This window comes from Gossypium arboreum, chromosome 13 (genome assembly GCF_025698485.1).
Source record: "Gossypium arboreum isolate Shixiya-1 chromosome 13, ASM2569848v2, whole genome shotgun sequence".
NCBI lineage: Eukaryota > Viridiplantae > Streptophyta > Magnoliopsida > Malvales > Malvaceae > Gossypium > Gossypium arboreum.
Genome location: NC_069082.1, coordinates 122,175,580 through 122,195,599, shown reverse-complemented (window position 1 = coordinate 122,195,599; position 20,020 = coordinate 122,175,580). Strand labels below are relative to the sequence as shown.

The following is a 20,020-nucleotide window of genomic DNA, read 5'->3' as shown; positions in this document are numbered from 1 at the left end:
GACCGCTTTCCTACACGTGATTGCTTCAGCTGCAAATGCAGAAGTTACCCCGTGATGGATCTCTGAGTAGGAAAGTAAGACAACCCCTTCTTCGTTTCTGACAACAATCCCTGAGGCAGATTGGTGGTGATTTGAATCATACGCACCATCAAAATTAATTTTTACGAACTCTCTAGGTGGGTAACTCCATCTTCTTATCTCCTTCCCCTTTACTGGATTTCTCATTTCTAAACCATTTAGTTCAGCCATATAGTTGTTGTGAAATCTACTATTTCCTAACATGTAATGTTTTTCTGCTCATGTGCTCTTCTGTTTCTCTCTCCCTAGATAGCCCAAAGTCCACAACAGAAGAGGCGGCTCTGGTATAAAGTAAGCTGATCAAAGATTCAGGTAATCCACTGTAAAAAAATCCATGTTAGGATCCAAAATAATATTCTGAATTTTTAATAGTGTCCAAACTTTCACTGTGACAGGACATTCGCGAAAATATGGTCGATTATTTCAACTCTTTCTCCACATCGAAGGCAGCTTGTACTACTGACAAGCTTTCGGTGCTGCATATTAACCCTCGTCGGTAAATAGTTCCATGAAATTCTCTATACTGTAACCTTGATTTTATTTGGTAGATTTGGGAGCCAGAGTTTTTTTTGTAAAAATTCCTGTAGTCAGTTTGTAAAGCGTAAGCTCTAGGAATTTCATCAAAAGTTTGTAATAGTTTATAGGTACTGCGGACTAGAAACTAGCCTTTCCAGGTAAGGAAATCATCATGAGGTTTGCGTGCTAAAGGTATCCGGAGGATTTTTCCAGCATCTTCCTCTGAAAAGGTATTGTTTATAAGTTCTCTTTTCCATGTTCTCTCATTACTGTCGATCAACTCACTGACCTTGACATCACATATAGAATTAACAACTGAAGATAATTTAAAATTAACAGCATCTGGAATCCAAGCATCAACATTGATAGAAATATTTGTACCTGTACCAACCCTCCAACATATTCCTTTTTTCCAAAATACCCTTCGCTGCCCATATGCTTTTCCATATATAAGAACTGGTTTTCCCCTTAAGAATTTAAAAAAGTGTTCATTCGGGAAATATTTTGCTTTAAAGACTTGCGTAACCAAAGAATCCTGATTAGTAATCCTCCACCCTTGTTTAACTAGTAATGAAATATTGAATTGCGCCAAATTTCTAAAGCCCATTCCCCCTCCTCTTTTGATCGGCACATAAATTTCCATTGACACCAGTGTATCCATTTCCTTCTCTATCTTTTTTACCACCAGAATTTAACGAAAATATTTTCTAACCCTACACATAACGATTTTGGTAGGAGGAAACATGACATAGCATAAGTTGGAATTGCTTGAAGAACAAATTTTATAAAGACCTCCTTTCCCCCTTGTGACAGTAGCCTTGTACTCCAGCTTTCAATTCTCGACTTAACTTTATGTTTAAGATTCTTAAAAGCTTCCTTCTTTTGCCTGGCTGTAAATTAAGGAGTCCTAGATTATTTTCCAAATTTGTGGAGCATCTCACACCTAGTAAACTCGAGATTTCTTCTTTGTCTCTTTCTGTTGTGTTTGAGCTATAGAAAATTGTCGATTTGCTAAAATTCATGCATTGACCTGAGCACTGTTCATATTCTTTCAAATTTTCTTTTAAAAATCTTGCCCCTCTATTTGTCGCTTCACCAAACAGTATACAGTCATCTGTAAATAGCAAGTGTGATATTTCTGGTCCTCTTCTACTAGCCCTCACTCCCTTCACCAATCCCTCAGCTATTGCAATTCTTATTAAAGATGATAGTCTCTCATTGCATATTAGAAAAAGAAAAGGGCTAAGCGGGTCACCCTGACGAAACCTTCTAGTGAGCTTAAAAACATTTCCTCTTCTCCCAGTGATATTCACTAAATAAGAGACTATAGAGATGCATTTCATGATTAATGTCACCCACTCCATTTCAAATCCCATTTGAAGTATAACTTCCTTTAGAAAAGCCCACGCAACTCTATCATAAGCCTGGCTTATATCTAGTTTTACTGCCATAAGCCCTTTTTTTTCCCAATTTATTGTTTACGTAGCGTATGTAAGAGTTCATAAGTTACAAGCACATTGTCAGTAATTAACCTTCTGGGAATGAAAGCACTTTGAGCCTTGTCAATACATTTTCCAATGACTTCCTGAAGACGATTTGCAAATGTTTTTGCCACAATTTTGTATAAAACTGTGCATAAGCTGATAGGTTTGAAATTAACAAGACTTGTGGGGTTTGGTACTTTTGAGATAAGTACAATATCTGTAAGGTTTAGAGAGTCAAAATCCCTTCCATCATTTAGAATTCCCAAGCAAAAATTTTCAACATCTTTACCTACAATGTGCCAGAATCTTTGAAAAAAATAAAGCCGAAAATCCATCACAGCCTGGTGCTTTAGTGGGCCATATTCCTTTCAAAACTGAAAATACCTCTTCTGTCGTAAATGGTACTAGTAAATTTGTATTGATATCAGATGAAATATTAGTATTAATGCCTTTTAAAAAGTAGGATAAATTCCCAATTCCCTTTGACGAAAATAAATTCTGGAAGTAATTTGAAGCGGCCTCATTAATCGCTGATTCATCAAAAATTTCCCTCCCTTCATCAGATTCCAAAAATCGAATTATTGACGAGGCTAGGTCTGTATTGAAAGGTCTACACTTAGTATAAGAGAAAGGTTTCAGACAAATGGAACTTGAGTGTGATAATGCACCGTTGGTTAAAACACTCTTGGCTAGCGGAGCAACAAATAGAAAAATGGTGAAACTACAACTAATTTATGGCCTTCTATGTAGGAGATGGAAAGTGTGTATCAAGTATGTATCGAGAGTACAAAATAGAATGGCCGATCATATGACTAAATTGGCTAAAACTACCATTATGCTCTGAACCCCTCCGTACCTAAACCCCTACCATTGTGCTCTTCCTGAATAGTATTGCCAACATTAGGATTATCTTCTTTTGCCTTAGCCATATTGCCCTTCCCCTCGAAATCCCCTTTAAAATTCCCCCGGAATTCTCCTCCCTCAACTACCTGCTGACTACTATCGCCTCTCTCCTTAGCACTGCCCTTAGAGAGAGATACTATCTGAATTCCACTACTTGTGTACCTAACGTGATCCAAATCAAGCAGAAACCCTCTCCATGCCCCAGTTTACCATACCAAAAACAAATCAACATGAGTTTTTCATACTGAAAAAAGGCGTAAGTCGAACAATCCTAAGGAAAAATGATTCTTTTCTTTTGCTTAAACGGTAGCCGAACATCTATCTTCACCCGAATTATTATAAACCTACTAACTCCCCTCACAATAAAAAAGGCATCATACTCCAAAAAAGAGCCAATAAAGTTACCAAACTGACGCGCCATACCTTCTGACATGAACCCTAATGGAGCTGAACCCAAAATACCAAATAAACCAAAAGTACTTGTAATGGATCCTCCCCTTGTTCCATCTTATGAAAAATAAACAAATGTCTATTGAAATTCCACGACATACCATCACAGACCCTCTTTAGATCCACCTTACAATAAAACCTAAACAAAAACCTCCTATCATAAATATCCAAGATAATCACCCCTTTCAACGAATGCCATAAATCTGCAAGAGTATTGCATAATGATAGAAAACTCACCGCACTTTCTATAAGCACTTTCCCCACCAAGAAAAATTGAAAGTCCTCCTCCACCATATCCACGTTGCCTTGCCTTCGAAACAGATCTTCTTCCTCTTTAGAGATAATCAAATTTGCCAGATCTTTCTCCATATCCCCGTGCGACAAAACCCCTTTGAAAAGCAAAACCTTGCAAAAAAAACAAAACCCTAGAAACTTAAGAGAAAAGACGTGCCAAATTAGCAAATTGAAAACGTGCAAAAAATTAGTAGACTTTCACTTAAATAGTTAAAAAACCTAGTAGCATGTGTATATATAAATACGAGAGAATTTCAGTTAATTTTTATATACAATAAAATGATTGAAACATATAATCAATTAAATTGATTTATGTTGTTGTTTATTATGTTAATTAAATAAAATAGTTATGATAAATATAAAACTTCCATAAAAATCGATTAAAGTAAAAAAATCACTATTGAAGTAGATTTGCAGTCATATTAGATTATGATTTTGTAAAATGTAATTAGATTTATTATACTTTGAAATGTTGAACTTATAACAAAATATATTTACATGTAAGCAAGTTAAAATTAACTTTTTTAAACAATTCAAGTATCTTAAGATTAATTTTAAAAATGATTTTTAAAATATTTGGACTAAATAAGTTTTTTATAATATTTTAATTTTATACAAAGATAAATATTTATTTAACATTATCGTAACATAATCATTTGATCTCTTCTTCACTTCATCTGCCCATCTCATAATCATCTTTGAAGGACTTCAATTTTCTTTTAATCTCATCTTCTTTGATAACCGTCTCAAAATTGTGGCTTGTGGACCATATAAATCTTTGTAATATTTTCTTTGTAGACGTAAAATTGAAATTTTTTGTTCCACAAAATAACTTTTTTTAGCCAAATTTCTGTCTAGTGTATTAAAACTAGAACTGATGATGGTCGGGTTACCTGCCTAGGTCTGAAGGTTCATTCGAAAAGTGGAAAGTTTGGAAAAAAATATAGGTACAAAAAATGGGCTTGGACAAAAAATAAGGCCACTCGAGGTTGTCAAATTGCAATGTTTTAAAAGTTCAAGGCCGATGTCATGACGCCATTTCCTCCACGTCGTGACGTCGCCAAAATAGTATGTCACGTCGTGACCTCAGACCATTCTGCATCGCGATGTGACTCACTGTTGGTCAACGTTGCGACGAGGTAGGTTGCTCGTCGAGACATGGACTCTGTTTTTGGTAAAAATTAAATAATTTGGTAACTACTTCAAATCTTCTAAACATACCAATCAACATGTTCAACAATTACCAATATCAATTCAATGAAAACATGCCAAAACAAATCATTCAACTATTTTCATTCAACCATTTCAACATAAGTTCAATCTATTACCAATTATTCATTTCCATACTTTTCATAAAAATTCCATTCCAAATAAACCAACCAAATCATTCAATTATCAATATTTACCTAAACCAAGTCATATAGAATCATGCCATTTCATTTCCATTCCAATCACTTAAGCATATATGCACATCTATTCATTCAACTTAGATTTCTTCAATACTCTTCTAGCATATCTAGTGACATATTCAATTTTAAAATCATCAACTCACATCAAACAATAGTTAGTTCATACACTATTTAGTACATACCATCTTTTCAACAACTCAATATTTGACACAATGTTCATCTATTGTTGTAATTTTAAAATTTTAAAATTTAAAAAAAATCTGTATCAATTTAAAAACCCTAGCCAAGAGTGCTTTGCATAGCATCCTAGCGAAAACAGTTTTTTCTGCGGCTTGGGATGAAAGAAAGTGGTGGCGACGACGGTTTTTCAGGAGAGGAGATCTTCCTTCTGGCAGAGGAACTCATTCAGTTATTAGTTAAAAGCTCAATGGTGGTACCAAGCGAAAAGCCAACCCTACTTTGTACTATATAGATAAAGAAATCTTACAATTCGGATAGTTTTAGGGTACAAATGAAAAGTATATGGAAAACAAGGAAAAAATTCGAGATCCAATTGGCAGGGCAGAATCTATTCTTGATAGTGTTTGAAAGTGAAGAAGATTTGGAGACAGTTATGGAGGGGCAGCCATGGTTGTTTCGGAAAAAATTAGTGCTCTTTGATCGGTTGAATAAACCAATGGAAAGATTTCATATTAGGCTTAATTCATCCCTGTTTTGAATTAAAATTGGACCATGTTTACCAGAATTTGATAAAAAAGGATTTAATGCATGCTATTGGGGTTACTTTTGGAGGTGTTCTGAGATCTGCAATTAATGGTGAATTTTGTCTGTAACACCCCTAACCCGTATCCGTTGCCAGAACAGGGTTTCAGAGCATTACTACCATTTGCAGATCACTTAAAAAAAATTAAATACTTACCTATTCAATGCATCATATAAATAAATATATTACCATTCAATCAACAGTTTGGCACTTGTATAAGCATCAAACAGCAACATTGTTAGTATACTTGCACATATCTCATATAAATTCAACATTGATATATCTATTTTCTCGACATATCGCACTTGAGTTTAATAATAGTCTCAACTTACATAATTTCCTTGTATCAGCATATCAAAGATAATCATATATGTACATGTCATGAAACATATCATGCTCTTATCGTTTCTTCATAAGCATATATCATTCATTTCATTATATCAATATTTCATGCTCCATCATTTCCATATATTTTATGTATATTTATTTCGGTAATAGCTTATATCTTAACATAAATTATATTCCATGTACTTATACTTATTTCGTTTATCTATCTTCATAATTATTTCATAAAACTATTTTGTACATATATTTCCATATGACCAGTTCTTGTAAACATTTCACACAACCATTTCATATAATCATTCGTCATCTGATACATATTACCTGAATATCAATTGTTCAACAGATGTCATAGCGTCTCCCATCCACGGCCTTATTTATCTTTGACATGATGCCATAGTGTCTTTCAACTATGGTCTTACTCATTTTCTGTCATGTTGCCATGGTATCTTTCAACCATGGTTTTGTTCATTTCATATCACGTTGCCATAGTATCTTTCAACCATGGTCTTACACATTTCATATAAGGTTGCCATGGTATCTTTCAACCATGGTCTTACACATTTCATATCAGAGAGCACACTCTGCGAACCTCATCCTTCTGATGGGATTACCACCCGGCTAAATCCGTAATATAAACTCATAGAGTATTGTCTGGATTACCACCAAAGCTAAATTCAGACCTAATTCGGATTACCCGTCCGGGCTAAATCCATTTTACGCGTATTCTTCGGGAGGGCTATATCAGAATAGGATCACCCGTCCGGGCTAGATTTTTTTCTTACCGTCAATTCCTTTTTAGAGATCCATCGAAATTTCTTTTCATTCAACCGGAATTTCTTCCCCTTTTTATCAAATATATCAATGTTTCATTAATTTTCATACAATGAACATTCAAATCATATTCACATCAATAACATGCAATCTCAAGCATTTAAGAATATAATTCAAGTTACACGAACTTACCTCATTGCTTGTTTGTGTTTATAATTTCATTAATCCGATATCTTTTCTTTTCCAGATCAAGTCTCATATTTGAGTCGTCTGGATCTTTATAAATAAATTTGATCATCATTTTCATTCATTTCATATTCTAATGCATTTAATTAATGCTCTAGGAAAAATTACCATTTTGCCCTTAAACTTTTAATTAATGACGATTTCATCCTTAGGGTTAGGAAAATAAAATTCTTGCAATTTAATCCTTATTTCCAGCTATTATTCTCATATATATTGATAACAGTCCATGAATTCTATAAAATATCAGAATTTTCTATAACTTCTACACTTTTTAATTTAATCCCTAAAACATGTTTTCCCCCGATCTTGAACTAAATTAATAATTTCATTTAAATTTTGTAATTTAAATAATAAAATGCAATTTGGTCATTTCTAACATTTTTACAAAATTGCCCATAAAGTTTTACTTTTATTCAATTTAGTCCCTGAGCCTAAAATATACAAATTAGCCATGCTAGATGAATATTCATACATATTTTTCCTCCTCCTCCTCTCCATTCCACATCCTTAATGTAGATAACACACTTGTAAGTAACATTATCCATAATTTTTATTTTTTACTTTTATGAATATTCAAGCTGTCTATCTGCGTCATAGTCACTTAATTATTTATATCTAGAGCTATAGAACTCCAAATTAAGATCCACTAATTTTCCCTAAAACTAGACTCATATATATTCTTACCATAAAATTTTCAGAATTTTTTGTTAAGCCAATAAGTACAGTTTATTCTTTAAATTCACCCCTATTCTGCTGTCTGACTGTTCCGACCCTTCTTTACTAAAAAATAATTATCTCACATTACAGAACTCGGATAATATTCTTGTTGATTTCTCCTGAAAATAGACTCATTAGGGATTCTAAAAATATAAATTTAAGCCTCTAATTATTTTTCTCCAATTTTTGGTGATTTTCCAAAGTCAGAACAGGGGAACCCGAATTCATTCTGACCTTGTCTCACAAAATTTATTATATCTCATAATTCACAATTCAATTGTTTACACCGTTTCTTCTATAAGAAACTAGACTCAATAATATTTAATTACATATTTTATTTATCCTCTAATTCAATTTATACAATTTTTGGTGATTTTTAAAACTTATACTACTACTGCTGTCCAAAATAGTCTTAGTGCAAAATGTTGATTTTCTACTTTTAATTTCAATTTAATCCTAACTAAATTCACTTACTTTTCTATCTTAATTCATACTTTATTTCTACTCAATTTTTAACCAAACTTAGACATAATTATCTATTTTTCATCATAAATCCATAATTTTGTAATTCTTTCAATTCAGTCCTTAAAGCATAAAACTTATGAATCACTTTACAATTCAATCCTTATTTCATTTCTAACTTGAATTTCTATCAATTTAGCCCTTAATTCATCTTTTTGATCAACTTAATCAACACATAAAAATTCATTAACTTCCTAACTTTTGATATAATTCATGTAGTACTCTTCTCTAGAATTCCATAAACATCAAAATTTCAAGAAAAGGGATCAAATTGACTTACCTAATAAAGCTTAAGGCTTCAAAAACCCCAATTTTCCTTTTATTTTTCTTTCCTTCCTTTCTTTCCCTGTTTCGTCTCATTCTCTGTTTCTTTTTCTTTCTTTTTCTTTTTGTTTTACTTTATATATATATAATATATAATAACAATAATAATAATGACTTTATTAAATATCTACTTAATATCAAATATTTATTTTACACTTGGGCATACATATATTATTACATTTGTATTTCATCATCACCATACACTTGTCATTTTACATTTATTTATCATATAAATATATTATAATATAATTATTTATTTAATAAATATCTTTCACTAAATAATAAATATCCATTTAATATCAAATACATATATTACAAATGTATGTATTTTTTATTAGTACATTTGTACCAAATCATTACCATACACTTGTCTTTATTTAATCTATTCATCATATAATATCAATTTAATAATAATAAATACATTAATTATTTACTTAAATAATAAGTAAATACATACATGTATTACAAATGTATGTATAATACTTATTACACATGTATTTTATTTTTGCCATACAATTGGCACTCATTTGGCTTATTTATTTATTTAGTCCTTTCAATTTCTTTATCCTATAATTAAACTACACTTCATTTAATTTAATCCTTTTATCTAATTATCCTTTATTTAAGCTAATTTGCTTCATTAAACTTTAATTAATCACTCTCTTAACTTCGTAAGTATTTTTAATAAATATTTACAATCTATTTTTCGAAAAGGAGACCCGAAAATGCACTTTTTCGATAACTGTAAAAATTTTCAAGGTATTACACTGTCGGCTTAGAGTTCAGTTAGATGTGCAAAAACCCTTGCACAAGAGTATTTTAATCTCAACTAAAAATCAAAGTAAGTCCTGGATCCCTTTTAAATATGAAAAATTACCAACATCCTGTTTTGGCAGTGGTATGATGGGGCATGGGCTCATCAAATGCCTCAGTTTTACACCTATAGAAAAAAATAAAATCAAAGATGATCCTCCTTATTCTCTAGTATTAAAAGCAGAAGTAAATTTTATTGGAAGGGAGAGTTAAAGTTTAATTCCCTTTCAAAGAAGATGCAGCCTCAATGTTCATATACAGGTGATATAGAAAAGATCCCTGAGTTAAATTTTCAAGAGAAGAATAAAAGTGACATGGCCCAAAGAATCTAAGATATTTCACAATTTACAGAAAAAGAGAAAGCAATGATGATACAGGAGGAAGAGATAGTTGTGGAAAAAAAAATGAATGGGGAAAATAATAATTACCCAGGACTTTTGAAACCAGCCAAGAAATCGAGTTGAAAGAGAATTGAGGTAGTAAAAGAGGTGGATATTTGTAACGGAGAGCTTATATTGAGAAAAAGAAAGTCGGAGGATATAGAAATTAAAGACGACGGTAAAGGAAAATCCTGTAAAGAGGAAGAAGAAAGAATGAAGTAAGACGGCCAGGACTCTCATATCGAAGGAGGCATAATTTTGTCGGCAGAAATTCTCAAGCAAGGTTGTTTTACCAACCAAAATAGATCGGCGGTTGCCAAATGGCAAGCCGACCGGGTACAATGAAAACCATTTGTTGGAACGTCCGTGTATTAGGGAGTCCATGTACAATGAGAAGGCTTTAGTATTTGTTGAAGCAACATAAACCTCAAATGCTCTTTCTTATAGAGACCAAAATAGATGAAAAGCACATGGAAAAAAATTAGGAGGAGATGTGGTTTTGAAAATGGGATTGATGTAGGAGCAGAAGGTTCTAGAGGTGGAATTTGTATGGCATGAAAGCAGGTATTACGGTTTGTCTAAACAATTTCTCAAAAAGCCATATTGATATGATGATAAAAGAAGACAATGTCAATGAAGAGTGGAGATTTACAGGGTTTTACAGTTTACCTTATGTTAATAATAAGAGTGTCTCGTGAAATTTGTTAAGGAAGTTGGGTCAGGATCAAAACCACCCATGGCTGGTATGTGGTGATTTTAATGAAATAATGTATTCTTTTGAAAAAAGTGGAGGTCAACCAAGGGAGGAAAAAAGAATGGAAGCTTTTCGCGAGGTTTTAGAAGAATGTCAATTAATGGACGTGGAGTATTCGGGGGCTTGGTTTACATGGGAGAGAGGGAATCTACCGGAAACAAATATTAAAGAACGACTGGATAAGGGAGTGGCGAATGAAAAGTGGATGCATCTTTTCCCAAAAGGAATTATTCATCATTTAACACACTCGATTTCATATCACTGTCCCCTACTTATTAGTACTAATAATGAGAAGAGTTATAAGGGTATTCCAAGATTCAAATTCGAGGCATGGTGGACCATGGAGGAATCTATTGAATGAGAGCTTATAAAATCATGGGAATCATCAAATGGATCTATTATTGAAAAGCTTGAAAGGTTGCAAATAAGCTTGATAAGGTGGACAAGCTTAATAAAGAAGGGTCGAGATGGGTTAAAGAATAAACTCACAAAGGAACTTGAAGATCTACTGGCAAGCGATAGGGATGATGACACAATGGCAAAGCTAATTGATACTAGAATTCAACTTAATATGGAGATTGATAAAGATGAAATGTACTGGAACAGAGGGCACGAGCCAATTGGCTTCAATTAGGAGATAAAAATTCTATATTTTTTCACAAATATGCCTTAGTTCGTAGACGAATTAACACTATTACTAAGCTGTAACTTTATTTACATTTTAATCATTTTATTTAATATATAATTAACATAATAACCGCCAATTCAAATTAACAACTAAAACTCCCTTTACATAATTCTTAAATTTATACAAAACTATTCCTATAAATTTTTTCATAAATGTCATTGACATTACTTTCCATGCATAAAGTTATTTTTCAATATTTTCTTATTAAAATTTACTTAATTTCTATATTTACTTATTACCTAATCATCATGCAAAGCACAAAAATAAAGAAATCCAACAAAAACAAAATAACTAAATTTGGAAATACAAATGCTTTATAAAATAAAAATAAAAAGCCGAAGATTGAAATTTTTTGGAAGAAAAATATAATAAGAACAAGAAAAAAAATCAATCACGAGTTAAAAATAGAAAAGAAAAAATGAATTTAAAAATTTGTTCTTCTCCAACCAGTTGCTGGAAACTGGAATTAAGTTCTTGCGAGCCACAGTTGAGACAAATAGAAGAGAAGAAAAACTGACACATTTTAAAAAAATGATTAATAAATTTTATTACCATTTTTGTATTGCTGAAAAATAATAATTAATTGATAAACATATACATAAATTTGTATTAATTTTTATATTCTAAATAAATATTATTTTATATTAAACATATTGGTTTTATAATTAATATAGTATTTTTATTCTAATATAATATAACACATTTCTAATTTTATTTTACATTCGATTTTATATGCCTCAATATGTTGGGAATTTGAATGGTTGATTACAATTTTTAATTTTAATTATATTAAGTATTTGCCATTTAAATATATTTTATTGAAAAATTGTAATAAATTAGCAAAAGATATGGTAATTTGAGATAAAATACAATATAACATGACTAATACATCACACATCCCTTTAAATAATATCATTTCAAAATAAAATAAAAACAATGTAAATTTTTTGTCTTTAAGAATTTTTTATCTTTAAGTAATTACTATTACAAATTATATAAATAATTTAAAATTAAATTGTCATCGATTAAAAACATAAATACAAAAAAAATAATTCTAAATTGAGTTGTGATAACAAACTATGCACCACATTAAATAAATCGAAATAAATTATATGAAAAAATAAAATAAACTTACTATAAATAATTATGTTAATATATACAAATATTAACAAAAAAAGTTCAATAAATTTATCAAAACATCTATAACATAATAAACATATTAAAAACACTAAACAAACATAATAAACATTAAAATTTATGTTTGTTTATTTAACATTATTTATGATTGAAAATCATTTTAACCCAAAACACTTTTAATGGACACGAAATAATGGTATGAAACAATGACGCCACTTTATTTGTATCATTTTTTTAATAGTTTAATGCTATATTAAAATTTTCATTTTGAATTTCAATATTTTCATTTTGAAAAAAAATCAAAATCAAATAAAAATCTTGAAATTTAAGATGAAATTGCTGATGTGGTATTAAGCTATTGAAAATAAATAATATCCATGTTTCATACTATTCTTTTTCTGGACGAGAAATGATCGTATGAAAGAGTGACGTCATGTCATTTATTTCTTTTTTTCAATAGTTTAATATCGTATCAATATTTTTATCTTGAATTTTAATATTTTTAACTTAAAAAATAAAATAAAATAAAATTCTTAAAATTTAAAATAAAATTACTGATATGATATTAAAATAATATATCTCTTCCGTATAATACTTTCTGTTAAGGGATCTCATAAAATAGTTGCAACTTGCAACTAATTTGAAATTCTAAAACGTAACTCCTTAAACTCCTAGCCAAACAAGCAGAAACTTTTCTACGTGTCATGCAAAACTTCTTTCCAATAATTTTACGCCACGTCAATCCAATGACACTGACGAATGACATGTCTACAAATCATTGGCCCACGTCATATTTAGCCAATACCTGCACCTCAAAAACCAGTGAATTCAACCAATATATAGAGGAACCCACAATCGGTCTCGCCCTCGGTCTGCAGCTCTACTTATTCTTTTTTCTCTTAGATGAGTACAACCATGGCGAATCACAAACGGTTCCCTAATTTCTTATCTCTTATTCTCCTCTCTCTCGTCGCCATCGCCTCTGCTGAAGTTTTCTTCGAAGAACGCTTCGAAGGTAAACTATTTTCTTTACTCATTTCTCTCGGTTTTCGAGTACTAAATTTTTTCCGTCGTATCTCAACCTTTAGATCGGCTTGTTTTTTTGTCATTTGGATCTGTTTTTTTAGATGTTTTAGCTTTCTGTTTGATCTAATTTGTACGAATCGGGGATTTATATGTTTTGTTTTGGCAGTCGGATTTTTTTCATTTGTTTCTTTACTCAAATACTTAATTACGTTTAGAAGTGCAATTAATTCGAGTAGATCAACTGATGATCTGCTTTCCTAATTCAGTTCTAGATAAAATTAGTGTTAGAAATGTAGTTTAATTGCGATAAAAAATGACAGTGAATGTTACGGTCACTGACTTTTCAGTTTGATCTGTAACTGTAGAGGATGGTAGAAATAATGGTAATTAATATATTATTATTTTTCGTTTTGTTATTCATTTTATTCCTTCATTTTATAGTAATTGGCTAATTACGAGTCAAGTATGTCTTTTAAATAAGGGGATGAAAACGTTAACTTGACAAAAATAAGTGATGAAAACGTTAATTTTAGAAATGTGAGAGGGAAATAACTAAAAGTTATCCTTTTTAGCTGCAAGGATAGAAACCATAGCAGAGCAGAAATTGCATCTATTTACAAATTGTGTACTCTTTCTAACATTCCTTAGATTCTGTACTCTTTCGAACAAATGAGTGAGAACTTATGAAAAGGAAGCTACTTTTGCTTTAATTGAACTTTTTTTTAGTTTTCATTGTCTCCGAAAAGCTTAATTGTACTTCTCTTCGCTGATTTTGCTTTTCTATTGTCGTGAAACTTTAGATGGATGGGAAAGTCGTTGGGTAAAATCTGACTGGAAGAAAGATGAGAACATGGCTGGGGAATGGAATTACACTTCTGGAAAATGGAATGGAGATCCTAATGACAAAGGTAACCTTCTGGAATTACTCATAACTTGGTATAGATAAAGGATATGTTTCAAGTTAGTTACCTATGGCTCTCCGTTTTTCACAGGTATTCAAACTAGTGAAGACTACAGGTTTTATGCTATTTCAGCTGAGTTCCCAGAAGTTAACAACAAGGGCAAGACTCTAGTCTTCCAATTTTCTGTGAAGCACGAGCAGAAGCTTGACTGTGGTGGTGGCTACATGAAGTTGCTCAGTGGTGATGTTGAACAGAAGAAATTTGGTGGCGACACCCCGTACAGGTTGGTGCATGCCCTTTGATCCAACCTATTAATGTTTCTAATTGATATTTACGGAGGGTTGAACCTCCACCACAACAAGTATTGGGTGCTCCCACTCTGTGAATGTGCTGCCTGTTCAAGCACTTGTATTCTCAGCAAAGTTACTCTTTGAACTCACTTGAGCTTTCTATAGAGTCGGGAGACAACCTCTACTTGCAACAAAACTAGATGCGTTGGTGTTTGACCCTCAACAATATTATTGTTCAATTTACTTATTTTTTTTTTTTGTTATGTTGATTGATTCCAGCATCATGTTTGGACCTGATATTTGCGGCTACAGCACCAAGAAAGTACATGCCATTCTTACATACAATGGGACAAATCACTTAATCAAAAAGGAAGTTCCTTGCGAGACTGACCAACTCACTCATGTTTATACATTCATTCTCCGTCCAGATGCTACCTACAGCATCCTTATTGATAATGTTGAGAAACAAACTGGTAGCTTATACACTGATTGGGATCTCCTCCCACCAAAGAAGATCAAGGATCCTGAGGCCAAGAAGGTAATTGGTCGCACCCTATCCCAATTGATATATTTTTTGGTTTACTTTTTTCTCATATGCATTATGAATACGCAACTTAAGTACTTTGCACGATGGGCAGCCTGAAGATTGGGATGACAAGGAATACATCCCTGATCCTGAAGACAAAAAGCCAGCGGTAATAACATTCTCTTATCCTACATTGTATATACTGTGCCTAAAGATGCATGAGCAAGCTATATACTGCGCCTAAAGATGCATGAGCAAGCTAACTTCTAGTTTTTTTACATACGATAGGGTTATGATGACATTCCAAAAGAGATTCCTGATCCTGATGCTAAGAAGGTAGTCATTTATTACTTTTTGGATTATTTTATCATGAAATAGTATGCCTTGTTTGAACTAAAGAGTATTGAATAAAATCATTTACCCAGCCTGAAGATTGGGATGATGAAGAAGACGGTGAATGGACACCCTCAACAATTCCCAACCCCGAGTACAAGGGCCCATGGAAGCCAAAGGTTTGTGATATCCTTACCTAATTGCTGCATTTATCATGATTTTTTAGTTAGGAACTTGGAACTATTTTTCCTCATTTTGCAGAAAATCAAGAACCCCAACTACAAGGGCAAGTGGAAGGCACCAATGATTGACAACCCAGGTTTTTTGCTAGCTCATTTCTGTTGTGCCTTTTTTTCCTTTTATATGAACAACAAGAAGTTTTATCTTAATTCATGTAATTCTGTGCTTTTCTATGACCCTCAGATTTCAAGGATGATCCAGATCTCTATGTTTTCCCCAACTTGAAGTATGTCGGTATTGAATTGTGGCAGGTACTCTTTAGTCTAAATCGTAGCTTGTTATCTTTCTGGACTATTTTAGAGCTCTATAACGAGACAGATGTCTGTGTTTTGCAGGTAAAATCTGGAACAATGTTTGATAACATCTTAGTTGCCGATGATGTAGAGTATGCCAAGAAACTAGCTGAAGAAACATGGGGCAAGCAGAAGGATGTATGTGCATCTTTGTTTTTTTTTCTTTGTTCTTATAGTTCTGTTTGTCATATTTGACTGACGTTATTGGCTATTTTTTGCAGGCTGAAAAGGCAGCATTTGAGGAGGCAGAGAAAAAGAGAGAGGAGGAGGTATTTTCATGACTAGAAGCCATCTTATTTCTGTCTTATTTCTAGTTCAATTGCATTTCCTTTCTAACTAATGAAAACATTGATGTTTAGGAATCAAAGGATGACCCAGTTGATTCCGATGTAAGCATGGAACATGCCTTCTTAAAACCATGATCCCTTTGTTCATCAATGTTCTGGTTTTGATTATGTTTCTTGTGTTTTTTCAGGCTGAGGATGAAGATGATGCCGATGATACTGAAGGGCACGAGTCTGATTCCGATACCAAATCAGACGATGATGACAAGGAAGATGCTCATGTAAGTAGTTATTTTGATGACATGACTTCACTAATTAGGTTTATTATGTTTACTTGATCTATAATTGTGCTCTGTGTATGCAGGATGAGCTCTAAGCACTGCAATATCTCGCTGACAATTCGGTTTGGTATAAATTTTTCCCTACCCTTTATTTTAAAAAAAAAAGTTCTAGTTTTAGGAGTTTCCTGTTAGAGGAAAAAGGAATTGAATGCTTCAGGCAAAAGAACTTTCACTGATGCTTTCTTAATATGATTTTAACTGTCTGAACAAAGGCATGCTCTTTTTCTTTTTTATGATCACTAGATATTTTTACTATTCAAGTTCCCCGCTTTATCAATTGCAAGTTCTGAAAGATTGTTTGACGGTCATACCATTGCTTAATTGGTGAACTTGCACAATAAACGTGTAAACTAAAATGTGATCACAACACACTCACCAATCCTATAACAGGTAATTTTAGATAATTAATAAATTTGAATTTTAAAATAGATTTTATATTGGATTTCAATTTTGAATTTTACAAATTGCAGATATTCAATCTTTGCCTTTGATCAGTTGTAAGTTCTGATTATTGATATTATTTTTTTGGATCGAAAGAAATACAACTTCACTGAAAAAAATTCTAAAATGAAATGGTGATACAAAAGCGTCTTACAGGACTTGAAAATATAATTCAAGATAACGATAGTCATGCCCTGCTTAAAAAAGGAGGAAAAACCTGAGCAACGGTAATGGTCACATACTACCAAGCATGAACGGCCACAAATGTATAACAAAAAATGAATGAGAGTAAATGTATTCGGACCAAAATGTACAAGAAACCAACCATTACCCAACCAACAAAAAGCAACATTGGTCCTAAATCTAATGTCTTCATCATCACCACCAAGGATCCGTCGGGAGAGGTTAGCGACTGTACGGTGACATCAGAGACCAAAGACCACCCAGCCGCAAAAGCCTTTAGGTGGAGTCATACACTCTAGAAATGTTGTACGCACTTGAAACACTAGGGGTGGTGGAAATCACCAGGTACAAATGTAACACCCTTTATCCGACTCGATTGTTGGGTTAGAGTAATAGAGTGCCATATTCGTTGTCGGAGTAACTACTGACAAATACACAGTAAAACTAATGACAAATACACAGTAAAAACATCATTTCACTTAATCAATTATGCAATCAATCAATAATACAACATTGAACAACATGGGCATTCTTTCCCAGGTCTTATACGAGCATACGAATGTTTTAGAGTCAACCTAAGATCAAGTAGGGACCTTTTTGTAATATTTTTAAAATTTTTGATCAAGTATACCATAAATAAATCACTAAAATATTCAATCATATCATAAATACCTAGAAATTAAAATAAATAATTAAATTTGATTATTAATCGAGCTTACAAAAGCTCTTTTAATGACCCGAACATGAATTAGGATCAAATTGTAAAGTTTTAAAAATTTGGGCTTGACGTTGTGATGTCACTATCTCCACATCATGACGTCATCAAATAGTTTTCCACATTATAATGTCGAACCACACGACGTTGCGACATCACAAATTGTCGGCCGACATTACGAAAAGGGATATACCACGTCGTGACGAGGATTCTATTTTTGGTAAATTTTGGTTATTTGATACCTATTTTGTGTCAAACCAAACCAATAACCTATTTGGTGCATACTTAAGCCTGTACAAAAACAATTCAAAACATATACCAAGCCATCCATTTAAGCATTCTCAAAATCAACCAACCCAATATACCATAATTTGACACCATTTCTTAACAAAAGATACCAATTTCATCCATCGAAACTCAAATTATGCCAACATGCCTATAAGCCATTCAATATCATCTAATTCTATACCATAACATATTCAACTTATACAATCATGCCATTTAGACAATCAACCAACATTACCATACCAATTCAACAAGTTATAAGTCATTTAAGTGTCACATATATAAATTCTTACCGTACCTAACTTACTCAAATACATATAAACATTAACTTTCTCAAATTCAACGATTAACCATTCTTCATATATGTTTAAACCATGTCAAACAAACATACTAATCAAGATATCCATTCAACTAAGCATCACAATTGTCAATTCATGCATCTTTAAATCATATGCAAAATCAGCAAATAGCTCATGTATAGATTTATATCAAATTCATTACTACAAACACATCACAAGCCTTGTACACATCAAGATACCTATATACATGTCACAATTCCGAACTTAAAACTATCGAAAACTACCGATTCAATAGGTGGGATAATGTGAACTCCGTATTGACCATCTATAGAGAAAGGGAAACAACGGGGCAAGCATTACAACTGCTTAGTAAGTTCACATGTATTTAAACAACAAATTACATCTGAATTTTAGCTTAGTTTGTTATGTAAGGCTATATGTAAAACGATTATTATTTCAATTTTAATGTATTAGATTTTCTCTATCAATTCTCTATCTATCATAAATTCTCCTCTAGTTTATAACATCGACATGTCATGTATTAATGGAAATAATTAACATTATCACTTGAGAAAGGAAAAAAAACTTAATTACACACTTTTTTAAAATGGACTAATCTGTCAAATTTTAAAATTGACGAATACTTAAGGGTATTTATAAATGTTTTATTTTGAATAATTATTTTGCTTTATTTTAAAATAGATCTGTTTAAGGATCGAGTAACCTACCCAGGTTCGAAAATTTGCTCGAAATCTGAGAAGGTTTGGGCAAAAACATTATGTCCGAAAAATGGGCTTGGGCACACAATTTAGGCCTGTTTAAAATATAGATAGAGCTTGGGTTTGAAAATTCAAGGCCCAAGTCGACCATTTTTGGGTTTACAATATTTTATGTTATGTTATTGTAGGGCCCAATTTCAGCCCAGCCTAAACCACCAGGAACCAAAACCAAATACAAGCCAATTAAAGCCCAAATACCTACCTTTAAGTCCAAATCACAGCCCAAATCAAACACCTAAAACAAAATTACAGACCAAGCCCAATTACCTAAACCCCAAGCAAACCACAACAGCCCAAAAAAATAATAAAAACAAAAACAAAAAGCCTAGCAGCCAACATCATCAGCCGCCACAACCCAAGACAGTCTCCAGGCACCTCACGTCTCGCGCTTCCTCTGCGTCGTGCGCTGCTCCGCCATGCCACATCAGTGATGCACTCACGCACGTACCTGAAAACGTGTAAAATGGGTTGTAAATATTTGTTATAAAA

At 32.4% G+C, this 20,020-nt stretch overlaps 1 protein-coding gene across 2 annotated transcripts; it reads left to right on the top strand.

The window, feature by feature from the left end:
- The first annotated feature begins 13,413 nt into the window (after window positions 1-13,413).
- On the top strand, window positions 13,414-17,084 carry LOC108463778 (calreticulin). Of its 2 annotated transcripts, none has more exons than XM_017763689.2 (14): window positions 13,414-13,609; window positions 14,421-14,528; window positions 14,613-14,805; window positions 15,092-15,350; window positions 15,451-15,507; window positions 15,627-15,674; window positions 15,764-15,850; window positions 15,933-15,990; window positions 16,095-16,162; window positions 16,247-16,342; window positions 16,426-16,473; window positions 16,564-16,593; window positions 16,680-16,769; window positions 16,853-17,084. In XM_017763689.2, the coding sequence occupies exons 1-14, from the start codon at window positions 13,498-13,500 to the stop codon at window positions 16,862-16,864; spliced, it is 1,266 nt and encodes a 421-aa protein (XP_017619178.1). In that variant the 5' UTR covers window positions 13,414-13,497; the 3' UTR covers window positions 16,865-17,084.
- Window positions 17,085-20,020: the final 2,936 nt, after the last annotated feature.

Coding starts and splice junctions, on each gene's coding strand:
- LOC108463778 (XM_017763689.2), top strand. CDS start 13,498: ATGAGTACAACCATGGCGAATCACAAACGGTTCCCTAATTTCTTATCT. Junction 15,508..15,626: donor CTGAAGACAAAAAGCCAGCG/GTAATAACATTC, acceptor TACATACGATAG/GGTTATGATGACATTCCAAA. Junction 16,474..16,563: donor AGAAAAAGAGAGAGGAGGAG/GTATTTTCATGA, acceptor ATTGATGTTTAG/GAATCAAAGGATGACCCAGT.